This window comes from Stenella coeruleoalba, assembly GCF_951394435.1.
Source record: "Stenella coeruleoalba genome assembly, chromosome: X".
NCBI classification, from domain to species: Eukaryota; Metazoa; Chordata; class Mammalia; order Artiodactyla; family Delphinidae; genus Stenella; species Stenella coeruleoalba.
In genome coordinates, this window is record NC_137152.1 from 42,954,431 (window position 1) to 42,980,954 (window position 26,524).

The 26,524-nt window shown below is 37.8% G+C and overlaps 1 protein-coding gene across 2 annotated transcripts in view; it reads left to right on the forward strand.

The window, feature by feature from the left end:
* PFKFB1 (6-phosphofructo-2-kinase/fructose-2,6-biphosphatase 1) overlaps positions 1 to 26,524 on the forward strand; it is a gene marked incomplete at its 5' end in the record, with an annotated part of 81,480 nt that continues 54,956 nt past the window's right edge. Inside the window, one exon of one of the 2 annotated variants that reach the window (XM_079911595.1) lies at positions 1 to 112. In XM_079911595.1, the coding sequence (XP_079767721.1) occupies positions 16 to 112 (97 nt within the window). The remainder of the gene's footprint in view (positions 113 to 26,524) is intronic. The other variant, XM_079911596.1, reaches the window with a different exon arrangement.

Consider the following 26,524-nt stretch of genomic DNA (forward strand, 5'->3'; position numbering starts at 1 on the left):
GCTGCGACGCCTAGGATGTCTCGAGAGATGGGAGAACTCACCCAAACCAGATTGCAGAAGATCTGGATTCCACACAACGGTGGCAACAGCAGGCTGCAACGCAGGAGGGGCTGTAAGTGGGGTTTGCTTCCGTGGGCTTCAAGGTGGTGGTGGTAGAGTGGATGTAGAAGAGCAAAGGATATTCCCCCCAACCACCCCCACCCCAACCTGAAAGTTGGAATAGATGAGCAGCTGGATGAAATAGCTGTAGGATAGATAACAAGAGGCTAATGTCAAAAAGGTAGAGAAAGAAAGATAGAAAGAGAGAGATGAAGACAGAGAAAGAATGAGGATTATATAAAGACCATCATAATCAGAGGGATTTTTGACTAGGAATTTTTTTCTTTCTTCACCAGAGCTTGTTTGGAATACTTCTTATTGGAAATTTGATGTTTCTAGTTCAATGTTAGCCTAAATGTTTTATTTTGGCGACATCAGTGAAGTGTCTGGAAATTAGTACTGCCTGATAGTGCTTGGGTGAAATAAGGTGATGGTTCCTGGCATTGTTTCTCAGAGGACAGGTGATGGGTACACAACAGTACCGTATCATTGGTCAGTTTTGCTCCTCCCCTTTCTCAGGCCTCTTCTAATAAGCCTCTGACTGGGTTGGGAAAGGCTGGGTGTCCTGTCTCCTGCATTGCCTTCTTGGCACATATGGACACTTTTGCTGCTCTGGGGAGTTGAGGGAGAAGACATTCAGGGAAAGCCTGCTGGTGTAATGTTCACTTTGAAAATTTAAGAAAGAGCAGGTTCAAAGGGGAAGCAAACAAAACCTGTAAAATATATTTTTTAAGTAGACTATACCATTTCCAATAGATAACAGTGTACAGTTGTGGATCAAGGTGCTGCCAGCCCAAGAATGTTGGCCTGAGGAGCCATAAGGTGTGCAGAGATAAGACAGCTGTGGAGTGTGGGACCCAGACATCTCAAGGACCAACTGACCAAGCTTCCACTATGCTAATGCTAGAGGAGGTCCAGGCTCAGGGCTAGTGAGGGGAGGATCCAGGAAGATGTAGAATGTTAAATATACTATGTAGAATGGAGGCTGTGGATAGAGGGAGAGGGGTAAAAACCAACCTCCTGTTCTTCTTCCTCCTCCTCTCCACCAGCAGTTTCAATCTCTCATCTGGTGATCTAGGAGCCTGGATGAGACTGAGAATTACACCCCACCCTCACTCACCAAGCCACTCTGTCCTTTCTAAGGGGCTGTTGGGTTTAGCTGGCAAGCAGGCAAGCCACTCTCTGCATACCTGGGTCCTCCATTGTTAGGACCCTTATATTCCTGGGAACTCTGTCTTTCAGATTGGAGAAATAATAGATATAAATCACCTATTATAGTGTTTGTCATATAGAGGGTGCAAAATAAATATGTGCTCACTTTATTTCTGAGCCCGTCTTTCCTCAGCTGGAAGACAGAATTAATACCTACTTCCCCATGTTGTTGAGGTGATTCAGTGATTCAGACTGCCTAGCTTTGAGTCCCAGCTCTGCCACCTCCTGCCTCTGTGACCTTGGACAATTCTCTTAACTTACCTGTCCTTCCATTTCCTCACCTGTCAAAAGAAGTTAGTAATAGTGTTGTGAAGATTAGAGAACTAAAGCATATAAAATGCTTAGAAGAATGTCCGGTGCATAGTAAATACTCAATAAATCTTATTATTATTATTATGATTATTTAAACAAGAAGGTGGGTGTGTGGTCTTTTTGCCCATCATATCCCCAGCATCAAGCCCGAAGCCTGGCACATAGCAGATACTCAGTAAATGGTCGCTCTGTGCTACTTCCACTCTACCACTCACCATAGCCAAGCATGGGGCTCTGTGTATACAAGACAGTAACTCATTAGTGATTGACTGAATTATGTCAGACCGCAGATATAATAAACTTAGCTAGTGCCCTGGGCAATGTCTGCCTCACCTCCCTTGCTGAGGAGGCCAGGTTATTTACCCCAGAAAGATCTGAATTACCTCCTGCTCGGAGCATTCTCTCTAGAAGACCTGCCCACCCCCACAGTGGGCAGTGGGGGAGGGGATGCACACAATCACTTAATGACGGTTTTGAGGATTAAATGCATTAACGTGTGTAAAGTGCTTGAACAGCTTGTATATTCATCTGTGACTTGGTTTTTCGCATTCAGTGTTATGTTTTTTTTGTGCCATGTATAATATTGTTGCATGCAGTTGGTTTATTCTCCTTGCTGTGTAATATTACATTTTGTGAATATCCCATGATTTACTTATCCATCTTACTATTGATGTACCTTTAGGTAGTTTCGTTTTGGGTTATGAACAATTATGCAATGAGGATTTTTGTCCCCATAAATTTTGGAATCACTTTTTCAAGTTACACACACACACACACACACACACACACACACACACACACACACACCTTTTGGGATTTTGATTGGAATTACAGTCAATCTGTATATCAATTTAAGGAGAATTAACATTTTGTGATATCGAGTCTTCTGTAAACATGGTGTGCCTCTCTATTTAGACTTTTTCGATGTTATTTGAGTGAAGTTTTAAAAGTTAAAAGGGCTTATACATCAGTATAAGACTTTTTTTGCTTATTTTTGTTGCTATTGTATACCTTTTTAGAAAATTACATTTTATACCAATTTATTGCTAATGAGTACAAACATAATTGTGGTTTTTTCGTATATTGCATTTGCAACTAGCAAACCTGATAAACTTTCTTATTAATTTTGATAATTTATATGTAAATGACAGTTTTCTTTTTTCCCTTCCAATCCTTATTTTTTAAAATCTCTTTTCTTATATTACTGCACTGCTAGGACCTCCTACCTTTGATACATGCACACCAACGTCAAATAGAAATGTTAGTATTGTGCATGTTTATGTTGAACCTAATTTTAAAGGTAATGCTTTTAAAGTTTCACCATTGAGTAAGTTTGCTATAATTTTTTTTGTAGATACCATTAACAGGTTAAGAAAGTTCCAGTTTGTTCTTAGTTTGCCAATAGGACTTTTTTTTACTCCTATCTACTTTATTTACTATTATTATTAGCCAATAATAATTATTTAACAAAAGATTTACCTTCTTAGCAATTTTTAATGTGTACAATATTATTAACTGTAGGCACTATGCTGTACAGTAGATTTCTAAGATGTATTTTTCTTGCAAAAACAAAACTTTGTACCATTTGACTAATACCTTCTCATTTCCCCTGCCCCATCCTAGCCCTTAGCAACCACCATTCTATTTTTTGCTTTTATGAGTTTGACATTTTTAGATCCTAAACATATGTGGTATCAAGCAGTATTTTTCATTCTGTTCTTGGTTTACATCACTTAGTATAATATTCTCCAGTTTCATCCATGGTGTTGCAAATGGCAGGATTTCTTTCTTTTTAAAGCCTGAATAATATTGCATTACATATATGCATGTATATGTACATTTCCTTTATCCATTCATTCACCAGTGGGCACTTAGGTTACTTCCATATCTTGACCATTGTGAATAATGCTGCTGTGAATATGAGAGTGTAGGTATCTCTCTGAGATACTGATTTCAATTTCTTTGGATATATACCCAGAAAGGAGATTGCTGGATCACATAGTAGTTCTCTTTTTAACATTTGGAGGATTCACCATACTGCTTTCCATAGCAACACCGATTAACATTCCCACCAACAATGTATGAGATTTCCCTTTATTTCCACATCCTTGTCAACAGTTGTATTTCATTTTTTTAGGATAGCCATCCTAACTAGTGTAAGATGATATCTCACTGTGGTTTTGATTTGCATTTCCTTGATAATTGATGATGTTGAACATCTTTTCATATACCTGTTGTCCATCTGTATGTCTTCCTTATAGAAATATCTATTCAGGTTCTTGCCCATTTTTAAAGTAGGTATTTGGTTTTTTGGCTGTTGGGTTGTAGTATTTCCCTATATATTTTGGATATTAACTCTTTATCAGATATAAGGTTTGCAAACATTTTCTACCATTCCACAGGTTGGCTTTCATTTTGTTGTTTCCTCTGCTATACAGAAGTTTTTAATTTTATGTAGTCCTACTTATATATTAGGATATTTTAAAGATGAGTAAATGTTGAATTTTATAAACATGCCTTCTGTATCCACTGAGATGACAGGTTGATTTTCTATTTTAATCTGTTAATGTGAATTACATTAGAGGTTTTTCTTGTTTGGAACTTATCTTGCAATCATAGGATAAATAAAAACTGCTGGATTTAGTTCATTAATATTTTGTTCAGGAATTTGGCATTTTGTTTATGAATGAGAGTGACCTGTACATTTTCCATTCTCATAGTTCCAGGTCCCTGTTTGACTTTTGTGTCATAAAATGAAGTGGGAACTATTTCCTTTCATTCTATTTTCTCACAGAGTTTGTCCAAGGAACTATTCGTTCTTTAAATATTTAGCACAACTTCCAGGTAAAAATATCCGGGCTTGGTGTCTTCTTTGTAAGAAAAATTTTAATGGATACAGCCTTTTAAATAGCTATAGAATCATTCCAGTTTGCTATTTCTTCTTGTCAGTGTTGTTAAATTACGGTTTTCTAGGAATTTTTCTATTTCATGTCATTTTTCAAATTTATTTGCATAAACTTCTTATCTCCATATTTTTAAAAATCTCTGTTGCATTTATATCCTCTTAACCTTGTTTATTTGTACCTTCTCTTTCTTCCTCTTGATCAATCTTGCCAAAAGTTTGTCACTTTTATAAGTTTTTTAAAATAGTTAACTTTTGGCTTTCTGATTCTTTCTGTGATGTCCTTTACTTTTTATTTAGCTATTTTCCTTATCATTATTCTTTTCTTTTCACTTTACTTGGATTTATTCTGTTGTTCTTTTTTTAATTTCTCGAGTTGGATGCACAGCTTATTAATTTTCAGACTTTCTTCCTTTTGAATATAAGCATCTGACTGTATAATTGGCCTACTAAACAGGGCTGATATTCCACAGATGCACAATTGTATGGACATATGAATTTTAAAACTATTTCCAGACCATTTGGTAAATACGCACTGCTCCAGGCTTTCTTAGTTTCTCCATCACTTACCCAGTAGCCCTGGCCACCTCAGTCCCTTTCCCAGGACTGCTAAGACCTACAGATTATCATCCAGCAACTAAAGGGTTAATGCCTAACACAGAAGGAGGCCTCTACCAATTGGTGCCAAGCCCTTGGGCCAGCTTCTGTTTTGACAGATCAGTGCCCTTGCCATTTCCAATTTAATTCCATTCTCCTTAGAGAACAAACTTTGTAAGATTTCAATTGTTTGAAATCTATCGAGATTTGCTTTATGGACAAACGTGTGATAATTTTTGGTAAAAATTCCATGAGAACTTGAAAAAAATGCACATTTTACAACTGGGTTCAGAGTACTATATACTTCAATTAAGTCATCTTTGTTAATCTGGCTCAAATGCTCTATATTCTTCCAGAATGTTGTCTGCTTGTTGATATGGAAAATTTGTTAATGTCTCCTTGTAACTATGTCAATTTTTAAAAAAATCTTTATTGGGGTATAATTGCTTTACAATGGTGTGTTAGTTTCTGCTTTATAACAAGTGAATCAGTTATACATATAAATATGTTCCCATATCTCTCCACTCTTGCATCTCCCTCCCTCCCACCCTCCCTATCCCACCCCTCCAGGCGGTCACAAAGCACCATGCTTCCCACTAGCTATCTACCTTAAGTTTGTTAGTGTATAAATGTCCATGCCTCTCTCTCGCCCTGTCACAGCTCACCCTTCCCCCTCCCCATATCCTCAAATCCGTTCTCCAGTAGGTCTGTGTCTTTATCCCTGTCTTACCCCTAGGTTCTTCATGACATTTTTTTTTCTTAAACTCCATATATATGTGTTAGCATACGGTATTTGTCTTTTTCTTTCTGACTTACTTCACTCTGTATGACAGACTCTAGGTCTATCCACCTCATTACAAATAGCTCAATTTTGTTTCTTTGTATGGCTGAGTAATATTCCATTGTATATATGTGTCACATCTTCTTTATCCATTCATCCGCTGATGGGCACTTAGGTTGTTTCCATCTCCAAGCTATTATAAATAGAGCTGAAATGAACATTTTGGTACATGACTCTTTTTGAATTATGGTTTTCTCAGGGTATATGTCCAATAGTGGGATTGCTGGGTCATATGGTAGTTCTATTTGTAGTTTTTTAAGGAACCTCCATACTGTTCTCCATAGTGGCTGTACCAATTCACATTCCCACCAGCAGTGCTAGAGTATTCCCTTTTCTCCACACCCTCTCCAGCATTTATTGTTTCTAGATTTTTTGATGATGGCCATTCTGACTGGTGTGAGATGATATCTCATTGTAGTTTTGATTTTCATTTCTCTAATGATTAATGATGTTGAGCATTCTTTCATGTGTTTGTTGGCAGTCTGTATATCTTCTTTGGAGAAATGTCTATTTAGGTCTTCTGCCCATTTTTGGACTGGGTTGTATTTTTTTTGTTATTGAGCTGCATGAACTGCTTGTAAATTTTGGAAATTAATCCTTTGTCAGTTGCTTCATAAGCAAATATTTTCTCCCATTCTGAGAGTTGTCTTTTGATCTTGTTTATGGTTTCCTTTGCTGTGCAAAAGCTTTGAAGTTTCATTAGGTCCCATTTGTTTATTTTTGTTTTTATTTCCATTTCTCTAGGAGGTGGGTCAGAAAGGATCTTGCTGTGATTTATGTCATAGAGTGTTCTGCCTATGTTTTCCTCTAAGAGTTTGATAGTTTCTGGTCTTACATTTAGGTCTTTAATCCATTTTGAACTTATTTTTGTGTATGGTGTTAGGGAGTGATCTAATCTCATACTTTTACATGTACCTGTCCAGTTTTCCCAGCACCACTTATTGAAGAGGCTGTCCTTTCTCCACTGTACATTCCTTCCTCCTTTATCAAAGAAAAGGTGATCATATGTGCGTGGGTTTTTCTCTGGGCTTTCTATCCTGTTCCACTGATCTATCTTTCTGTTTTTGTGCCTGTACCATACTGTCTTGATTACTGTAGCTTTGTAGTATAGTCTGAAGTCAGGGAGCCTGATTCCTCCAGCTCTGTTTTTCGTTCTCAAGATTGCTTTGGCTATTCGGGGTCTTTTGTGTTTCCATACAAATTGTGAAATTTTTTGTTCTAGTTCTGTGAAAAATGCCAGTGGTAGTTTGATAGGGATTGCATTGAATCTATAGATTGCTTTGGGTAGTAGAGTCATTTTCAGAAGGTTGATTCTTCCAATCCAAGAACATGGTATATCTCTCCATCTATTTGTATCATCTTTAATTTCTTTCACCAGTGTCTTATAATTTTCTGCATACAGGTCTTTTGTCTCCTTAGGTAGGTTTATTCCTAGATATTTTATTCTTTTTGTTGCAATGGTAAATGGGAGTGTTTTCTTGATTTCCCTTTCAGATTTTTCATCCTTAGTGTATAGGAATGCCAGAGATTTCTGTGCATTCATTTTGTATCCTGCTATTTTACCAAATTCATTGATTAGCTCTAGTAGTTTTCTGGTAGCATCTTTAGGATTCTCTATATATAGTATCATGTCATCTGCAAACAGTGACAGCTTTACTTCTTCTTTTCCAATTTGGATTCCTTTTATTTCCTTTTCTTCTCTGATTGCTGCAGCTAAAACTTCCAAAACTATATTGAATAAGAGTGGTGAGAGTGGGCAACCTTGTCTTGTTCCTGATCTTCGTGGAAATGCTTTCAGTTTTTCACCTTTGAGGATGATGTTGGCTGTGGGTTTGTCATATATGGCCTTTATTATGTTGAGGAAAGTTCCCTCTATGCCTACTTTCTGAAGGGTTTTTATCATAAATGGGTGTTGAATTTTGTCAAAAGCTTTCCCTGTATCTATTGAGATGATCATATGGTTTTTCTCCTTCAATTTGTTAATATGGTTTATCACATTGATTGATTTGCGTATATTGAAGAATCCTTGCATTCCTGGAATAAACCCCACTTGATCATGGTGTATGATCCTTTTAATGTGCTGTTGGATTCTGTTTGCTAGTATTTTGTTGAGGATTTTTGCATCTATGTTCATCAGTGATATTGACCTGTAGTTTTCTTTCTTTGCGACGTCTTTGTCTGGTTTTGGTATCAAGGTGATGGTGGCCTTGCAGAAGGAATTTGGGAGTGTTCCTCCCTCTGCTGTATTTTGGAATAGTTTGAGAAGGATAGGTGTTAGCTCTTCTCTAAATGTTTGATAGAATTCACCTGTGAAGCCATCTGGTCCTGGGCATTTGTTGGTTGGAAGATTTTTAATCACAGTTTCAATTTCAGTGCTTGTGATTGGTCTGTTCCTATTTTCTATTTCTTCCTGATTCAGTATTGGCAGGTTGTGCATTTCTAAGAATTTGTCCATTTCTTCCAGGTAGTCCATTTTATTGGCATATAGTTGCTTGTAGTAATCTCTCATGATCTTTTGTATTTCTGCAGTGTCAGTTGTTACTTCTCCTTTTTAATTTATAATTCTATTGATTTGAGTCTTCTTCCTTTTTTTCTTGATGTGTCTGGCTAATGGTTTATCTCTTTTGTTTATCTTCTCAAAGAACCAGCTTTTAGTTTTATTGATCTTTGCTATTGTTTCCTTCATTTCTTTTTCATTTATTTCTGATATGATTTTTATGAATTCTTTCCTTCTGCTGACTTTGGGGTTTTTTTTGTTCTTCTTTCTCTAATTGCTTTAGGTGCAAGGTTAGGTTGTTTATTCGAGATGTTTCCTATTTCTTAAGGTAGGCTTGTATTGCTATAAACTTCCCTCCTAGAACTGCTTTTTTTTTTTTTTTTTTTTTTTTTTTTTTTTTTTTTTTTGCAGTATGCAGGCCTCTCACTGCTGTGGCCTCTCCTGTTGCACAGCACAGGCTCTGGACACGCAAGCTCAGTGGCCATGGCTCGCGGGTCTAGCTGCTCCGCGGCATGTGAGATCTTCCCAGACCAGGGCACGAACCCGTATTCCCCTGCATCGGCAGGCGGACTCTCAACCACTGCGCCACCAGGGAAGCCCTCTTAGAACTGCTTTTGATGAATCCCATAGGTTTTGGGTCATCGTGTCTCCATTGTCCTTTGTTTCTAGGTATTTTTTGATTTCCTCTTTGATTTCTTCAGTGATCACTTCGTTATTAAGTGGTGTATTGTTTAGCTTCCATGTGTTTGTATTTTTTACAGATCTTTTCCTGTAATTGATATCTAGTCTCATAGCGTTGTGGTCGTAAAAGATACTTGATACAATTTCAATTTTCTTAAATTTACCAAGGCTTGATTTGTGACCCAAGATATGATCTATCCTGGAGAATGTTCCATGAGCATTTGAGAAAAATGTGTATTCTGTTGTTTTTGGATGGAATGTCCTATAAATATCAATTAAGTCCATCTTGTTTAAGGTATCATTTAAAGCTTGTGTTTCCTTATTTATTTTCATTTTGCATGATCTGTCCATGGGTGAAAGTGGGGTGTTAAAGTCCCCTACTATGAATGTGTTACTGTCAATTGCCCCTTTTATGGCTGTTAGTATTTGCCTTATGTATTGAGGTGCTCCTATGTTGGGTGCATACATATTTACAGTTGTTATATCTTGTTCTTGGATCGATCCCTTGATCATTATGTAGTGTCCTTCTTTGTCTCTTCTAATAGTCTTTATTTTAAAGTATTGTGTCTGATATGAGAATTGCTTCTCCAGCTTTCTTTTGGTTTCCATTTGCATGGAATATCTTTTTCCATCCCCTTACTTTCAGTCTGTATGTGTCTCTAGGTCTGAAGTGGGTCTCTTGTAGACAGCATATATATGGGTCTTGTTTTTGTATCCATTCAGCCAATCTATGTCTTTTGGTGGGAGCATTTAGTGCATTTACATTTAAGGTAATTATCGATATGTATGTTCTTATTCCCATTTCCTAAATTGTTTTCGGTTCATTATTGTAGGTCTTTTCCGTCTCTTGTGTTCCTTGCCTGGAGAAGTTCCTTTGGCATTTGTTGTAAAGCTGGTTTAGTGGTGCTGAACTCTCTCATGTTTTGCTTGTCTGTAAACGTTTTAATTTCTCCACCAAATCTGAATGAGATCCTTGCTGGGTAGAGTAATCTTGGTTGCAGGTTTTTCTCCTTCATCACTTTCAGTATGTCTTGCCACTCCCTTCTGTCTTGCAGAGTTTCTGCTGAGCGATCAGCTGTTAACCTTATGGGGATTCCCTTGTGTGTTATTTGTTGTTTTTCCCTTGCTGCTTTTAATATGCTTTCTTTGTATTTAATTTTTGACAGTTTGATTCATACGTGTCTTTGCGTATTTCTCCTTGGATATATCCTGTATGGGACTCTCTGTGCTTCCTGGACTTGGTTAACTATTTCCTTTCCCATATTAGGGAAGTTTTCAACTATAATCTCTCCAAATATTTCCTCAGTCCCTTTCTTTTTCTCTTCTTCTTCTGGAACCCCTATAATTCGAATGTTGGTGCGTTTAGTGTTGTCCCAGAGGTCTCTGAGACTGTCCTCAGTTCTTTTCATTCTTTTTTCTTTATTCTGCTCTGCAGTAGCTATTTCCACTATTTTATCTTCCAGGTCACTTATCCATTCTTCTGCCTCAGTTATTCTGCTATTGATCCCATCTAGAGTATTTTTCATTTCATTTATTGTGTTGTTCATCATTGTTTGTTTCATCTTTAGTTCTTCTAGGTACTTGTTAAATGTTTCTTGCATTTTGTCTATTCTATTTCCAAGATTTTGGATCATCTTTACTATCATTATTCTGAATTCCTTTTCAGGTAAACTGCCTATTTCCTCTTCATTTGTTAGGTCTGGTGCGTTTTTATATTGCTCCTTCATCTGCTGTGTGTTTTTTGTCTTCTCATTTTGCTTATCTTAGTGTGTTTGGGGTCTCCTTTTTGCAGGCTGCAGGTTCGTAGTTTCCATTGTTTTTGATGCCTGTCCCCAGTGGCTAAGGTTGGTTCAGTGTTTTGTGTAGGCTTCCTGGTGGAGGAGACTAGTGCCTGTGTTCTGGTGGATGAGGCTGTTTCTTGTCTCTCTGGTGGGCAGGTCCACGTCTGGTGGTATGTTTTGGGGTGTCTGTGGACTTATTATGATTTTAGGCAACCTCTCTGGTACTGGGTGGGGTGTGTTCCTGTCTTTCTAGTTGTTTGTCATAGACTGTCCAGCACTGTAGCTTGCTGGTCGTTGAGTGAAGTTGGGTGCTGGCGTTGAGATGGAGATCTCTGGGAGATTTTTGCCGTTTGATATTATGTGGAGCTGGGATGTGTTTTGTGGACCAGTGTTCTGAAGTTGGCTCTCCCACCTCAGAGGCACAACACTGACCCCTGGCTGCAGTACCAAGAGCCTTTCATCCACAAGGCTCAGAATAAAAGGGAGAAAAAGTAGAGAGAAAGAATTAGTAGAAGTAGGAAGAAAGAAAGAAAGAAAGAAAGAAAGAAAGAAAGAAAGGAAGGAAGGTAGGAAGGAAGGAAAGAAGAAAGAAAGAAAGAAAGAAGAAAAGAAGGAGAGAAGGAAAGAAGGGAAGAAAGAAAGAAAGGAGGGAGGGAGGGAGGGACGGACAGTAGGAGGAAGGAAGGAGGGAAGGAAGTAGGGAAGGAAGGAAAAAAGAAAGAAAGAAAGAAGATAAAGTAAAATAAAATAAAGTAAATTATAATAAAGTTATTAAATTTAAAAATAATTATTAAGAAAAAAATTTTAAAAAAAGGACGGATAGAACCTTAGGACAAATGGTGGAAGCAAAGCTATACAGACAAAATCTCACACAGAAGTATACACATACAGACTCACAAAAAGAGGAAAAGGGGAAAAAATCATAAATCTTGCTCTCAAAGTCCACCACCTCAATTTGGGATGTTTCGTTGTCTACAGGAGGAAAGGAAGGAAGGAAGGAAGGAAGGAAAGGAAGAAAGAAAGAAAGAAAGAAAGAAAGAAAGAAAGAAAGAAAGAAAGAAAGAAAGAAAGAAAGAAAATAAAGTAAAATAAAGTTATTAAAATTAATTATTAAGAAAAAACATTTTTAAAAAAACGGACAGATAGAACCCTAGGGCAAATGGTGGAAGCAAAGCTATACAGACAAAATCTCACACAGAAGCACACACACTCACAAAAAGAGTAAAAGGGGAAAAAATCATAGATCTTGCTCTCAAAGTCCACCTCCTCAATTTGGGATGATTCGTTGTCTATTCAGGTATTCCACAGTTGCAGGGTACATCAAGTTGATTGTGGAGCTTTAATCCGCTGCTTCTGAGGCTGCTGGGAGAGATTTCCCTTTCTCTTCTTTGTTCTCACAGCTCCCAGGGGCTCAGCTTTGGATTTGGCCCTGCCTCTGCGTTTAGGTCGCTGGAGGGCGTCTGTTTTTTGCTCAGAGAGGACGGGGTTAAAGGAGCTGCTGATTCAGGGGCTCTGGCTCACTCAGGCTAGGGGGAGGGAGGGGCGCGGTGTGCAGGGCAAGCCTGCGGCGGCAGAGGCGGGCATGACGTTGCACCAGCCTGAGGCCCGCTGTGCGTTCTCCCGGGGAAGTTGTCCCTGGATCCCAGGAACCTGGCAGTGGCAGGCTGCACAGGCTCCCCGGAAGAGGGGTGTGGATAGTGACCTGTGCTCGCACACAGGCCCCTTGGTGGCGGCAGCATCAGCCTTAGCGTCTCCCGCCCGTCTCTGGGGTCCGCGCTTTTAGCCGTGGGTCGCGCCCATCTCTGGAGTTCCTTTAAGCAGCGCTTTTAATCCCCTCTCCTCACGCACCAGGAAACAAAGAGGGAAGAAAAAGTCTCTTGTCTCTTCGGCAGCTCCAGACCTTTTCCCAGACTCCCTCCCGGCTACCCGTGGTGCACTAACCCCTTCAGGCTGTGTTCACGCAGCCAACCCCAGTCCTTTCCCTGCGCTCCGACCAAAGTCCGAGCCTCAGCTCGCAGCCCTGCCCACCCCGGCTGGTAAGCAGACAAGCCTCTCGGGCTGGTGAGTGCCGGTCGGCACTGATCCTCTGTGCGGGAATCTCTCCGCTTTGCCCTCCGCACCCCTGTTGCTGTGCTCTTCTCCGCGGCCTCGAAGCTCCCCCCTCCACCACCCGCAGTCTCTGCCCGCGAAGGGGCTTCCTAGTGTGTGGAAACCTTTCCTCCTTCACAGCTCCCTCCCACTGGTGCCGGTCCCGTCCCTATTCTTTTGTCTCTGTTTTTTCTTTTGCCCTACCCAGGTACGTGGGGAGTTTTTTTGCCTTTTGGGAGGTCTGAGGTCTTCTGTCACTATGCAGTAGGTGTTCTCTAGGAGTTGTTCTACGTGTAGATTTATTTCTGGTGTATCTGTTGGGAGGAAGGTGATCTCTGCGTCTTACTCTTCCGCCATCTTCCCCTGACCTATGTCAATTTTGAAGCTTTGTAAATAGTTCCAAATTTAGAATTGCTATATATTTCTGGTATATTGAATATTTATCAATGTGTAAGGAAATTATTTCTGGTAATCTAGTATCATTTTGTCCTACAATTTTTTTCCTGATATTAATATATATGTATATATATTTGCTTTATTTAGCTTTATATTTGCCTGGTATATCTTTCTTACACTTTTTAAAAATGGTTTTAACCATTTTTATTGAAGTAAGTTAATTTACAATGTTGTGTTAGTTTTAGTTTCAACTGTACAGCAAAGTGATTCAGCGTATGTATTCTTTTTCAGATTCTTTTCCATTATAGGTTATTACAAGATATTGAATATAGTTCCCTGTGCTATACAGTAGGCCCTTGTTGTTTATCTGTTTTATATATGTTTGTATATGTTAATCCCAAACTCCTAATTTATCTCTCCCCCTCACCCCTGCTATCCCCTTTGGTAACCATGTTTGTTTTCTATGTTTGTGCGTCTATTTCTGTTTTGTAAATAATTCATTTGTATCATTTTTAAGATTCCACTTATAAGTGATATCATATGATATTTGTCTTTCTCTGTCTGACTTACTTCACTTAACATGATAATCTCTAAGTTTATCCATGTTGCTGCAAATGGCATTATTTCATTCTTTTCTATGGCAGAGTAATATTCGATTGTATATATGTACCACATCTTCTTTATTCATTCATCTGCTGATGGACATTTAGGTTGCTTCCATGTCTTGGCTATTGTAAATAGTGTTGCTATGAACATTGGAATGCATGTATATTTTCAAATTAGATTTTTCTCTGGATATATGCCCAAGAGTGGGATTACAGGATGATATGGTAACTCTATTTTTAACTTTGTAAAGAACCTCCATACTGTTCTCCACAGTAGTTGCACCAATTTACATTCCCACCAACAGTATAGGAGGTTTCCTTTTTCTCCATATCCTCTCCAGCATTTATTATGTGTAGACTTTTTAATGATGGCCATTCTGATTGGTATAAGAAAAATGTTTTTGATAGAGATGTAATTCACATACCATAAAACTCACCATTTTAAAGTGTACAACTTATTGGTTTTTAGTATATTTGCATGGTTGTATACCATCATTACTAATTCCAGAACATTTCATCACCCCCCAAAGAAACCCCATACCCTTTAGTGTCGTTCCAGATTCCCCTCTCCCCTCAGTCACTGGCAGCCACTAAAATCTACTTATTGTTTCCATAGTTTTGCCTATTCTGGACATTTCACATTCATGGAATCATACAATATGTGGCATTTTGTATCTGGCTTCTTCCATTGGGCATAACATTTTCAAAGTTAACCTATGTTGTAGCATGTGTAGATACTTCATTCCTTTATATAGCTGAATAATATTGCATTATATAGATACACCACATTTTGCTTACCCATTCATGAATTGATGGAAATTTGGTTTGTTTCTGTTTTGGCTATTATGAGTAATGCTGTCATGAACATTCTTTCACAAGTTTTTTTGTGCACATATGTTTTCATTTCTCTTGAATATATACCTAGGAGTGGAAATGCTGAGTCCTCTGGTAATTCTATCTATAATGTTTTGAGGAACTGCTAAACTGGTTTTCAAAGTGGCTTCACATTTTACATTCCCAAAAGCAACATATGAGCATTCTAATTTCTCTATATCCTCACTAACATTTTTAAAATTATAGCCATCCTAAGTGTGTATGAAATGATATATCACTGTGAGTCCCATTTGCATTTTATTAATGCCTAATGATGTTGAGCATCTTTTCATGTACTTATTGGCCATTTGTATATCTTCTTTGGAGAAAAGTCTATTCAGATTCTTTGCTCGTTTTTAAACTGGGTTATTTGTCTTTTTATTTGGGTTGATTTTTCCTTTTTGTATTCTGGGAACTAGACTCTTGTCAAATATATGGTTTGCAGATATTTATTCCCATTCTGTGAGCTATCTTTTCACTTTCTTGAGAGTATCTTTTGAAGCACAAAAGTTCTTAATTTTAATGAAGTCCAATTTACTTATTTTTTCTATTGTTGTTTGTGTTAGGTGTCATGTCCCTGAAGCCATTGTCTAATCCAAGGTCACAAAAATTTATGCCTAGGTTTTCTTCTTCTAAGACTTTTATAGTTTTAGCTCTTACATTTAGGTCTTTGACTCATTTTGAGTTAATTTTTGCATATGATGTGAGGTAGGAGTCCAACTGCATTCTCTGCATGTGGATATTCAGTTGTTCCAGCACCATTTGTTGAAACGACTTCTTTCTACCACTGACTTGTTTTGGCAGCCTTGATGAAAATCAGTTGACCATAAGTTACAGAGTTTATGTCTGAGTTTTCAGTCCTGTTTCAATGGTTTATATATATATAAGCTTTATAGATATATATAAGGATATATATATATATCCTTATGCCAGTACAACACTGTCTTTATTACTATAGTTTTTTTAAATTAAGTTTTGAAATTGGGAAATGTGAGTCCTCCAACTTTGTTCTTCTTTTTCAGGATGATTTTGGCTCTTCTAGGTCCCTTGAATTTCCATGTGAACTTTAGGATCAACTTTTCAATTTCTGCAAAGAAGTCAGCTGAGATTTTGATAGGGCTGTGTTGAATCTGTAGACCAATTAGAGAATACTGACACCTTAACATTATTAAGTCTTAGGTCCATGAACATGAGTTGTTGTTCCATTTATTTAGGTCCTCTTTAATTTCAACAGTGTTAGTTTTCAGAGTATAAGTTTTGCATTGCTTTTAAGTATTCCTAAGTGTTTTTGATGCTATTGTAAATTGAATTGTTTTTATTAATTTCATTTTGCTTGTTCTTGCTTCTTTATGGAAATATAATTTTTTATATATTGATCATGTATCTTGCAACATTGCTGAACTCATTTATTAGTACTAGTAGATTTTTAGTGGATTTCTTGGAATTTTCTACATGTAAGATCATGTCATCTGCAAAGAAAGATAGTTTAATTTCTTTTCTTTTTTTCTTTTTAATTTTATTTATTTAACATCTTTACATATACAAATATCCCCATATCTCCTCCGTCTTGTGTCTCCCTCCACAATCTGGAGGCCTTTTATTTCTTTTTGCCTAATTACCCTCACTAGAACCTCTAGTACAATGTTGAAAAGATGAAGTGATAATAGACATCCTTCTTTTGTTTCTGATTTTAGTGGATTAACATACAATCTTTCACCAGTAAGTGCAATATTAGCCATGAGTTTTTCATAGATGTCCGTTATCTGACTGAGGAAATTCTCTTGTATTCTTAGTTTGTTGTGTGGTTTTATTATGAAGGAGTGTTTAATTTTTCAATTGGCTTTTCTATGTGCACTGAGATGATCATGTGGTTTTGGTCCTTTATTCTAGTGATGTGGTGTATTACACTACTTGATTTTCAGAGGTCTAATTAACACTGCATTCCTACAATAAAGCTAACTTGGTGACAGTGTATAATCTTTTATATTTTTCTGGATTCAATTTGCTAATATCTTGCTGAAGATTTTTGCATCTATATTCATAAAATATTGGGCTATAATTTTATTTCTCTCTGATATCTTTGTTTACCTTTGGTATCACAGAAATACTCAAGATATGAGTTAGGAAATATTCCCTCCTATTTTATGAAACAGCTTTTGAAGAATTGATGTTAATTCTTTAAATGTTTGGTAGAATTCTCCAGTAAAACCATCGAATCCTGGACTTTTCCTTGTGGCAAGTTATTTTGGTTACTTATTCAATCTCTTTACTTGTTATAGATCAATTAGATGTCTTCTTGAGTCAGTTTTGGGAGTTTGTATTGCTTTAATAATTTGTCCATTTCGTCTAAGTCAGCTATTGTGTTGGCATACAGTTGCTCATAGAACTCCATTATAATTATTTTTATTTCCATAAAGTCAGTAGTAATATCCCTCTTTCATTCCTGAATTTATTTTAACGTTTTTATTGGAGTATAATTACTTTACAATGGTGCGTTAGTTTCTGCTTTATAAATAAGTGAATCAGCTATACATATACATATATCCCTATATCTCTTCCCTCTTGTGTCTCCCTCCTTCCCACCCTCCTTATCCCACCCTTCAGCTAGTCACAAAATACCAAGCTGATCTCCCTGACTATGTGACTGCTTCCCACTAGCTATCTATTTTACATTTGGAAATGTATATATGTTCACATACAAACTACCACTCTCTCACTTTGGCTCAACGTATCCTTCCTCCCCCCTGTGTCCTCAAGTCCATTTTCTAGTAGGTCTGCGTCTTTATTCCCATCTTGCCCCTAGGTTCTTCATGACCATTTTTTTTTTTTAGATTCCATATATATGTGTTAGCATACGATATTTGTTTTTCTCTTTCAGACTTACTTGACTCTGTATGACAGACTCTAGGCCCATCAACCTCACCACAAATAACTCAATTTCATTCCTTTTTATGGCTGAGTAATATTCCATTGTATATATGTGCCACATCTTCTTTATTCATTCATCTGTTGATGGACACTTGGGTTGCTTCCATGTCCTGGTTATTGAAAACAGAGTTTCAATGAACATTGTGGTACATGACTCTTTTGAATTATGTTTTTTTCAGGGTATATGCCCAGTAATGAGATTGCTGGTTTGTATGGTAGTTCTATTTTTAGTTTTTTAAGTAACCTCCATACTGTTCTCCATAGTGGCTGTATCAATTTACATTCCCACCAACAGTGTATGAGGGTTCCCTTTTCTCCACACCCTCTCTAGCACTTATTGTTTCTAGATTTTTTGATGATGGCCATTCTGACCGGTGTGAGATGATATCTCATTGTAGTTTTGATTTGCATTTCTCTAATGATTAATGATGTTGAGCATTCTTTCATGTGTTTGTTGGCAATCTGTATATCTTCTTTGGAGAACTATCTACTTAGGTCTTCTGCCCATTTTTGGATTGGGTTGTTTTTTTGTTTGTTTTGTTTGTTTGTTTGTTTGTTTGTTTTTGTGGTATGTGGGCCTCTCACTGTTGTGGCCTCTCCTGTTGCAGAGCACAGGCTCCAGATATGCAGGCTCCGTGGCCATGGCTCATGGGCCAACCTGCTCCGCGGCATGTGGGATCTTCCCAGACTGGGGCACGAACCCATGTCCTTGCATTGGCAGGGAGACTCTCAACCACTGCACCACCAGGGAAGCCCTGTTTGTTTTTTGATATTGAGCTGCATGAGCTGCTTGTAAATTTTGGAGATTAATCCTTTGTTAGTTGCTTCATTGCAAATATTTTCTCCCATTCTGAGGGTTGTCTTTTTGTCTTGTTTATGGTTTCCTATGCTGTGCAAAAGCATTGAAGTTTCATTTGGTCCCAGTCATTTTTTGTTTTTAATTCCATTTCTCTAGGAGGTCGGTCAAAAAGGATCTTGCTGTGATTTTTGTCATAGAGTGTTCTGCCTATGTTTTCCTTTAGAGTGTGAGAATGTCTGGCCTTACATGTAGGTCTTTAATCCATTTTGAGTTTATTTTTGTGTATGGTGTTAGGGAGTGTTCTAATTTCATTCTTTTAAATGTAGCTGTCCAGTTTTCCCAGCACCACATATTGAAGAGGCTGTCTTTTCTCCATTGTATATTTTTGCCTCCTTTATCAGAGATAAGGTGACAATATGTGTGTGGGTTTACCTCTGGGCTTTCTAAACTGTTCCATTAATGAATATTTCTGTTTTTGTGCCAGTACCATACTCTCTTGATTACTATAGCTTTGTAGTATAGTCTGAAGTCCAGGAACCTGAATCCTCCAGCTCCGTTTTTCTTTCTGAAGATTGCTTTGGCTATTCGGGGTCTTTTGTGTTTCCATACAAATTGTGAAATTTTTGGTTCTAGTTCTGTGAAAAATGCCAGTGGTAGTTTGATAGGGATTGCATTGAATCTATAGATTGCTTTGGGTAGTAGAGTCATTTTCACAATGTTGATTCTTCCAATCAAAGAACATGGTATATCTCACCATTTATGTATCATCTTTAATTTCTTTCATCAGTATCTTATAGTTTTCTGCATACAGGTCTTTTGTCTCCTTAGGTAGGTTTTATTCCTAGATATTTTATTCTTTTTGTTGCAATGGTAAATGGGAGTGTTTTCTTGATTTCCCTTTCAGATTTTTCATCATTAGTGTAAAGGAATGCAAGAGATTTGGGTGCATTAATCTTGTATCCTGGTACTTTACCAGATTCCTTGATTAGCTCTAGTAGTTTTCTGGTAGCATCTTTAGGATTCTCTATGTATATTATCATGTCATCTGCAAACAGTGACAGCTTTACTTCTTCTTTTCCAATTTGGATTCCTTTTATTTCTTTTTCTTCTCTGATTGTTGTGGCTAAAACTTCCAAAACTATGTTGAATAAGAGTGGTGAGAGTGGGCAACCTTTTCTTGTTCCTGATCTTAGTGGAAATGCTTTCAGTTTTTCACCATTGAGGATGATGTTGGCTGTGGGGTTGTCATATATGGCCTTTATTATGTTGAGGTAAGTTCCCTCTATGCCTACTTTCTGCAGGGTTTTTATCATAAATGGGTGTTGAATTTTGTTGAAAGCTTTCTCTGCATCTATTGAGATGATCATATGGTTTTAATTCTTCAGTTTGTTAATATGGTGTATCAAATTGTTTGATTTGTGGCTACTGAAGAATCCTTACATTCCTGGGATAAACTCCAGTTGATCATGGTGTATGATCCTTTTAATGTGCTGTTGGATTCCGTTTGCAGTATTTCATTGAGGATTTTTGCATCTATGTTCATCAGTGATGTTGGTCTGTAGTTTTCTTTTCTGTGTGATCTTTGTCTGGTTTTGGTATCAGGGTGATGGTGGCCTTGTAGAATCAGTTTGGGAGTGTTCCTCCCTTTGCTATACTTTGGAAGTGTTTCGGAAGGATAGGTGTTAGCTCTTCTCCAAACGTTTGATAGAATTTGACTGTGAAGCCATCTGGTCCTGAGCTTTTGTTGGAAGATTTTTAGTCACAGTTTCAATTTCATTGCTTGTGATTGGTCTGGTCATACTTTCTACTTCTTCCTGGTTCAGTCTCGGAAGGTTGTGCATTTCTAAGAATTTGTCCATTTCTTCCAGGTTGTCCATTTTATCAGCATATAGTTGCTTGTAGTAATCTCTCATGATCCTTTGTATTTCTGCAGTGTCAGCTGTTACTTCTCCTCTTTCATCTGTAATTCTATTGATTTGAGTTTTCTCCCTTTTCTTCTTGATGTGTCTGGCTAATGGTTTGTCAACTTTATCTTCTCAAAGAATAAGCTTTTAGTTTATTGATCTTTGCTATCGTTTCCTTCATTTCTTTTTCATTTATTTCTGATCACATCTTTTTGATTTCTTTCCTTCTGCTAACTTTGGGGTCTTTTTGTTCTTCTTTCTCTAATTGCTGTAAGTGTAAGGTTAGGTTGTTTATTTGAGACGTTTCTTGTTTCTTAAGGTAGGATTGTATTTCCATAAAATTCCCTCTTAGAACTGCCTTTGCTGGATCCCATAGTTTTTGCATCGTGTTTTCATTGTCATTTGTTTCTAGGTATTTTTTGATTTCCTCTTTGATTTCTTCAGTGATCTCTTGGTTATTAAGTAAGGTATTGTTTAGCCTCCATGTGTTTGTATTTTTTACAGATTTTTTCCTGTAATTGATATCTAGTCTCATAGCAGTGTGCTCAGAATATATACTTTCAATTCTCTTAAATTTACCAAGGCTTGACGTGTGACCCAAGATATGATCTATCCTGGAGAATGTTCCATGAGCACTTGAGAAGAAAGTGTATTATGTTGTTTTTGGATGGAATGTCCTATAGATATCAGTTAAGTCCATCTTGTTTAATGTATCATTTAAAGCTTATGTTTCCTTATTTATTTTCATTTTGAATGATCTGTCCATTGGTGAAAGCGGGGTGTTAAAATCCCCTAGTATGATTATGTTACTGTCAATTTCCCCTTTTATGGCTGTTGGTATTTGCCTTATGTCTTGAGGTTCTGTTATTTGGGGTGCATAAATATTTAAAATTGTTATATGTTCTTCTTGGATTGATCCCTTGTTCATTATGTGGTATCCTTTGTCTCTTGTAATAGTCTTTGTTTTAAAGTCTATTTTGTCTAATATGAGAATTGCTACTCCAGCTTTCTTTTGATTTCCATTTGCATGGAATATCTTTTTCCATACCCTCACTTTCAGTCTGTATGTGTCTCTAGGTCTGAAGTGGATCTCTTGTAGACAGCATATGTACATGTCTTGTTTTTGTATCCATTCATCCAGCGTATGTCTTTTGATTGGAGCACTTAATCCATTTACATTTAAGGTAATTATCGATATGTATGTTCCTATTACCATTTTCTTAATTGTTTTGGTTTTATTATTGTAGGTCTTTTCCTTCTCTTGTGCTTCCTGCCTATAGAAGTTCCTTTAGCATATTTTGTAAAGCTGTTTTTGTGGTGTTGAATTCTCTTAGCTTTTGCTTGTCTGTAAGTGTTTTAATTTCTCTGTCGAACATGAATGAGATCCTTGCTGGATAGAGTAATCTTGGTTGTAGGTTTTTCCCTTTCATCACTTTAAATATGTCCTTCCAGTCCCTTCTGGCTTGCAGAGTTTCTGCTGATAGATCAGCTTTTAACCTTGTGGGGACTCTCTTTATGTTATTTTTTGTTTTTCCCTTGCTGCTTTTAATATTTTTTCTTTGTATTTAACTTTTGATAGTTTAATTAATATGTGTCTTGGCATGTTTGTCCTTGGATTTATCCTGTATGGGACTCTCTGTGCTTCCTTAAGTTGATTAACTATTTCCTTACCCATATTAGGGAAGTTTTCAACTGTAATCTCTTCAAATATTTTCTCAGTCCCTTTCTTTTTCACTTCTTCTTCTGGGACCCCTATAATTCGCATGTTGGTGGATTTAATATTGCCCCAGAAGTCTCTGAGATTATCCTCAGTTCTTTTCATTCTTTTGTCTTTTTTCTGCTCTGCAATATTTATTTCCACTATTTTATCTTCCAGGTCACTTATCCATTCTTCTGCCTCAGTTATTCTGCTACTGATCCCTTCTAGAGAATGTTAAATTTCATTTATTTTGTTGTTCATCATTGTTTGTTTGCTCTTTAGTTCTTTTAGGTCCTTTTCAACGTTTCTTGTATTTTCTCTATTCTATTTCCAAGATTTCAGATCATCTTTACTATCATTATTCTGAATTATTTTTCAGGTAGACTGCCTATTTCCTCTTCATTTGTTAGGTCTGGTGGGTGTTTACCTTGCTCCTTCATCTGCTGTGTGTTTCTTTGTCTTCTCATTTTGCTTAACTTTCTGTGCTTGGGGTCTCCTTTTCACAGGCTGCAAGTTCGTAGTTCCCGTTGTTTTTGGTGGTGCCCCCAGTGTCTACATTTGGTTCAGTGGGTTGTGTAGGCTTCCTGGTGGAGGGGACTAGTGCCTGTGTTCTGGTGGATGAGGCTGGATCTTGTCTTTCTAGTGGGCAGGTCCACGTCTGGTGGTGTGTTTTGGGGTGTCTGTGATCTTATTATGATTTCAGGCAGCCTCTCTACTAATGGGTGGGGTTGTGTTCCTGTCTTGCTAGTTTTTTGGCATAGGGTATCCAGCACTGTAGCTTGCTGGTTGTTGAGTGGAGCTGGGTCTTGGCGTCGAGATGGAGATCTCTGGGAGATTTTCGCCATTTGATATTACATGGAGCTGGGAGGTCTCTGTTGGACCAATGTCCTGAACTTGGCTTTCCCCCCGAGACACACAGCCCTGACCCCTGGCTGTAGCAACAAGAGGTTTTCATCCACATGGCTCAGAATAAAAGGGAGAAAGAAAGAAAGAAGAAGATAAAGTAAAGTAAAATAAAATAAGATAAAATAAAATAAAAAACAAAAAATAATTACTAAAATTTTTTTAAGAATTAAAAAAAAGAATGAAAGAAAGAAGAGAACAAGTAAACCAAAAACAAATACACCAATGATAACAAGTGCTGAAAACTATACTAAAAAAAACACCAAACGAAACAAAAACAAACAAACAAAAACGGACAGACATAACCCTAGGACAAATGGTAAAAGCAAAGCTATACAGACAAAATCACACACAGAAGCATACACCTATACACTTAGAAAAACAGAAAAAAGGAAAAAAAATATATAGTTGCTCCCAAAGTCCACCTCCTCAATTTGGGATGATTCGTTGTCTATTCAGGTATTCCACAGATGCAGGGTACATCAAGTTGACTTTGGAGATTTAATCCGCTTCTCCTGAGGCTGCTGGGAGAGATTTCCCTTTGTCTTCTTTGTTCGCACAGCTCCTGGGATTCAGCTTGGATTCGGCCCTGCCTCTGCGTGTAGGTCACCTGAGAGCGTCTGTTCTTTGCTCAGACATGATGTGGTTAAAGGAGCAGGTGATTAGGCGGCTCTGGCTCACTCAGGCCGGAGGGCTGGAGGGGTATGGAGTGTGGGGTTAGCCTGCAGCGTTAGAGGCTGGCGTGATGTTGCAGCAGCCTGAGGCACATTGTGTGTTCTCCCGGGGAAGTTTTTCCTGGATCATGGGACCCTGGCAGTGGCGGGCTGCACAGGCTCCTGGGAGGGGAGGTGTGGATAGTGACCTGTGCTTGCATACAGGCTTCTTGGTGGCTGCAGCAGCAGCCTTAGCATCTCATGCCCGTCTCTGGGGTCTGCGCTGGTAGCTTCGGCTCGCGCCCATCTCTGGAGCTCCTTTAAGCGGTGCTCTTAATCCCCTGTTCTCGTGCACCAGGAAACAAACAGGCAAGAAAAAGTCTCTTGCCTCTTTGGCAGTTCCAGTCCTTTTCCAGGACTCCCTTCTGGCTAGCCATGGTGCACTAGCCCCCTTCAGGCTGTGTTCATGCAGCCAACCCCAGTCCTCTCCCTGGGATCTGACCGAAGCCGGAGTCTCAGCTCCCAGACCCCATCCGTCCTAGTGGGTGAGCAGACAAGCCTCTCGGGTTGGTGAGTGCTGTTCGGCACCGATCCTCTGTGCAGGAATCTCTCCACTTTGCCCTCTGCACCCCTGTTACTGCACTCTCCTCCATGGCTCCAAAGCTTCCTCCCTCTGCCACCTGCAGTCTCTGCCTGCGAAGTGGCTTCCTAGTGTGTGGAAACCTTTCCTCCTTCACAGCTCCCTCCTACTGGTGCAGGTCCTGTCCCTATTCTTTTCTCTCTGTTTTTTCTTTTGCCCTGCCCAGGTACGTGGGGAGTTTCTTGCCTTTTGGGAGGTCTGAGGTCTCCTGCCAGCTTTCAGTAGGTGTTCTGTAGGAGTTGTTCCACATGTAGATGTATTTCTGATGTATTTGTGGGGAAGAAGGTGATCTGCACATCTTACTCTTCCACCATCTTGCAGCTCCTCCCCATTCCTGAATTTATTCATTTGAGTTTTCTCTCTATTTTTCTCGGTCAATCTAGCTAAAAGTTTGTTGAGTTTGTTAATCCTTTCAAAGAACCAGTTTGGGGTTTGTTAATTTTCTTTAATACTTTTCTGTTCTGTATCAAATTATAATATCCCTCCTTATAGTTCACATACTTGTGAATTTCCCAAAGTTCTCTCTGATGTTAATTTCTAATTTCACTCCATTATGACTGGAGAACAAACTTTATATTATTTCAATATTTTTAAGTTTACTATAGCTTATTTGATGACTTAGACTATGATGTATCCTAGAGAATGTTTGATGTGCACTTGGGAAGAATGTACATTCTGCTGTTTAGAGGTGGAGTGTTTTATAGTTGTCTGTTAGGACTGGTTTGTGTACAGTGTTGTTCAAGTCTTCTGTTTCTCTGTTTATCTTCTGTGTAGTTGTCCTATCCATTATTGAAAGTTCCATATTAAAGTCTCCAAATATTGTTATCAAATTGTCTATTGCTTGCTTCAATTCTGTCAGTTTTTGCTCCATGTATTGTGGGGCCCTCTTCTTAGATATAATTATAATATATTCCTTATGGATTGACCCTTTTGTCATTATATCATGTCATTACATATCTCTAGCAATGTTTTTTAGCTTTTACTTTTACTTTTACTTTCATCTGATCTTAGTATAGCCACTCCAACTTTCTTCTGATTGGTCTTTGCATGATATATTTTTTTACATTCTTTTACTTTTCATCTATCTGTGTCTTTGAATCTAAAATGTATTTTCTGTAGGCATCATATAGTTGGATCTTGTTTTTAATCCAGTTAGACATTTTCCACCTTTTGATTGGATTGCTTGATCCATTAACATTTAATGTTATTATTGATGTAGTTGGATTTAAATGTGCCACTTTTAAATTTTCTATATAGATTATGTCTTTTTCCTTCTAGTCCTCCTTTCTTTTGCATTAAGTTAATATTATCTAGTTTAATATTTAATTCCTTTAATAATTTTATCTTAACTATTAGAATCTACTTTAGATTTTTACTAACTTAATTCCAATAAGATATAGAAATGTTACCACTATGTATCTCTATTCCATTTTCTTTTTTGTGCTATTATTTCATACATGTCATATCTTTACATGCTAAAACCCCAATAATATATTGTTATAATTGTTATTTTATATAATTTTATGTTTTAAAGAAGCTGAGAAAATTAAGGAGAGCACATATATACTTATAAAGTTTTTTTTATATTTACTGTCTGATTCCATTCATTTTTTTCTATGGGTTTGAATTAACTTCTTATGTCATTTCCTTACTGTAATATAACTCTTTGCTTTGTGACTTGGTTAGGCTATTTTAGTGAATTCTATTTCTCTGCAGTGTGAAGCCTTTGGTGTTACTCCTTGGAGGGCATAGACTTTGGGCTCACTTTCACTATCTCTTTCCCTGATTACTCTACTAAGCTGTCAGTCTCATCTGGTATTACACTCTGGGATCCACTAATTATTAGCTGATTGCTATTATTTTTTATATTGCCCCCAGGCGTACATTGCTCAGCAGTTTTATCTAATTAAACTCTGGCAAAAGTAGTCTTTGAGGTTAGCTCTGACCTGAGGAGGGCTCTTCTTAATTGGCTCGTTCTCTGGTTCTCTCTGGTGAACTAGCTGTTCTACGGTTTAGCTTGCTGCTCTTAATTAAGTGGGCCTATTGTTTTCAAGAGCACCCTTAGGCTCTTGTCTTATGGACTGCTTCTCTCCATGGGCAAACCTTCTGATCCA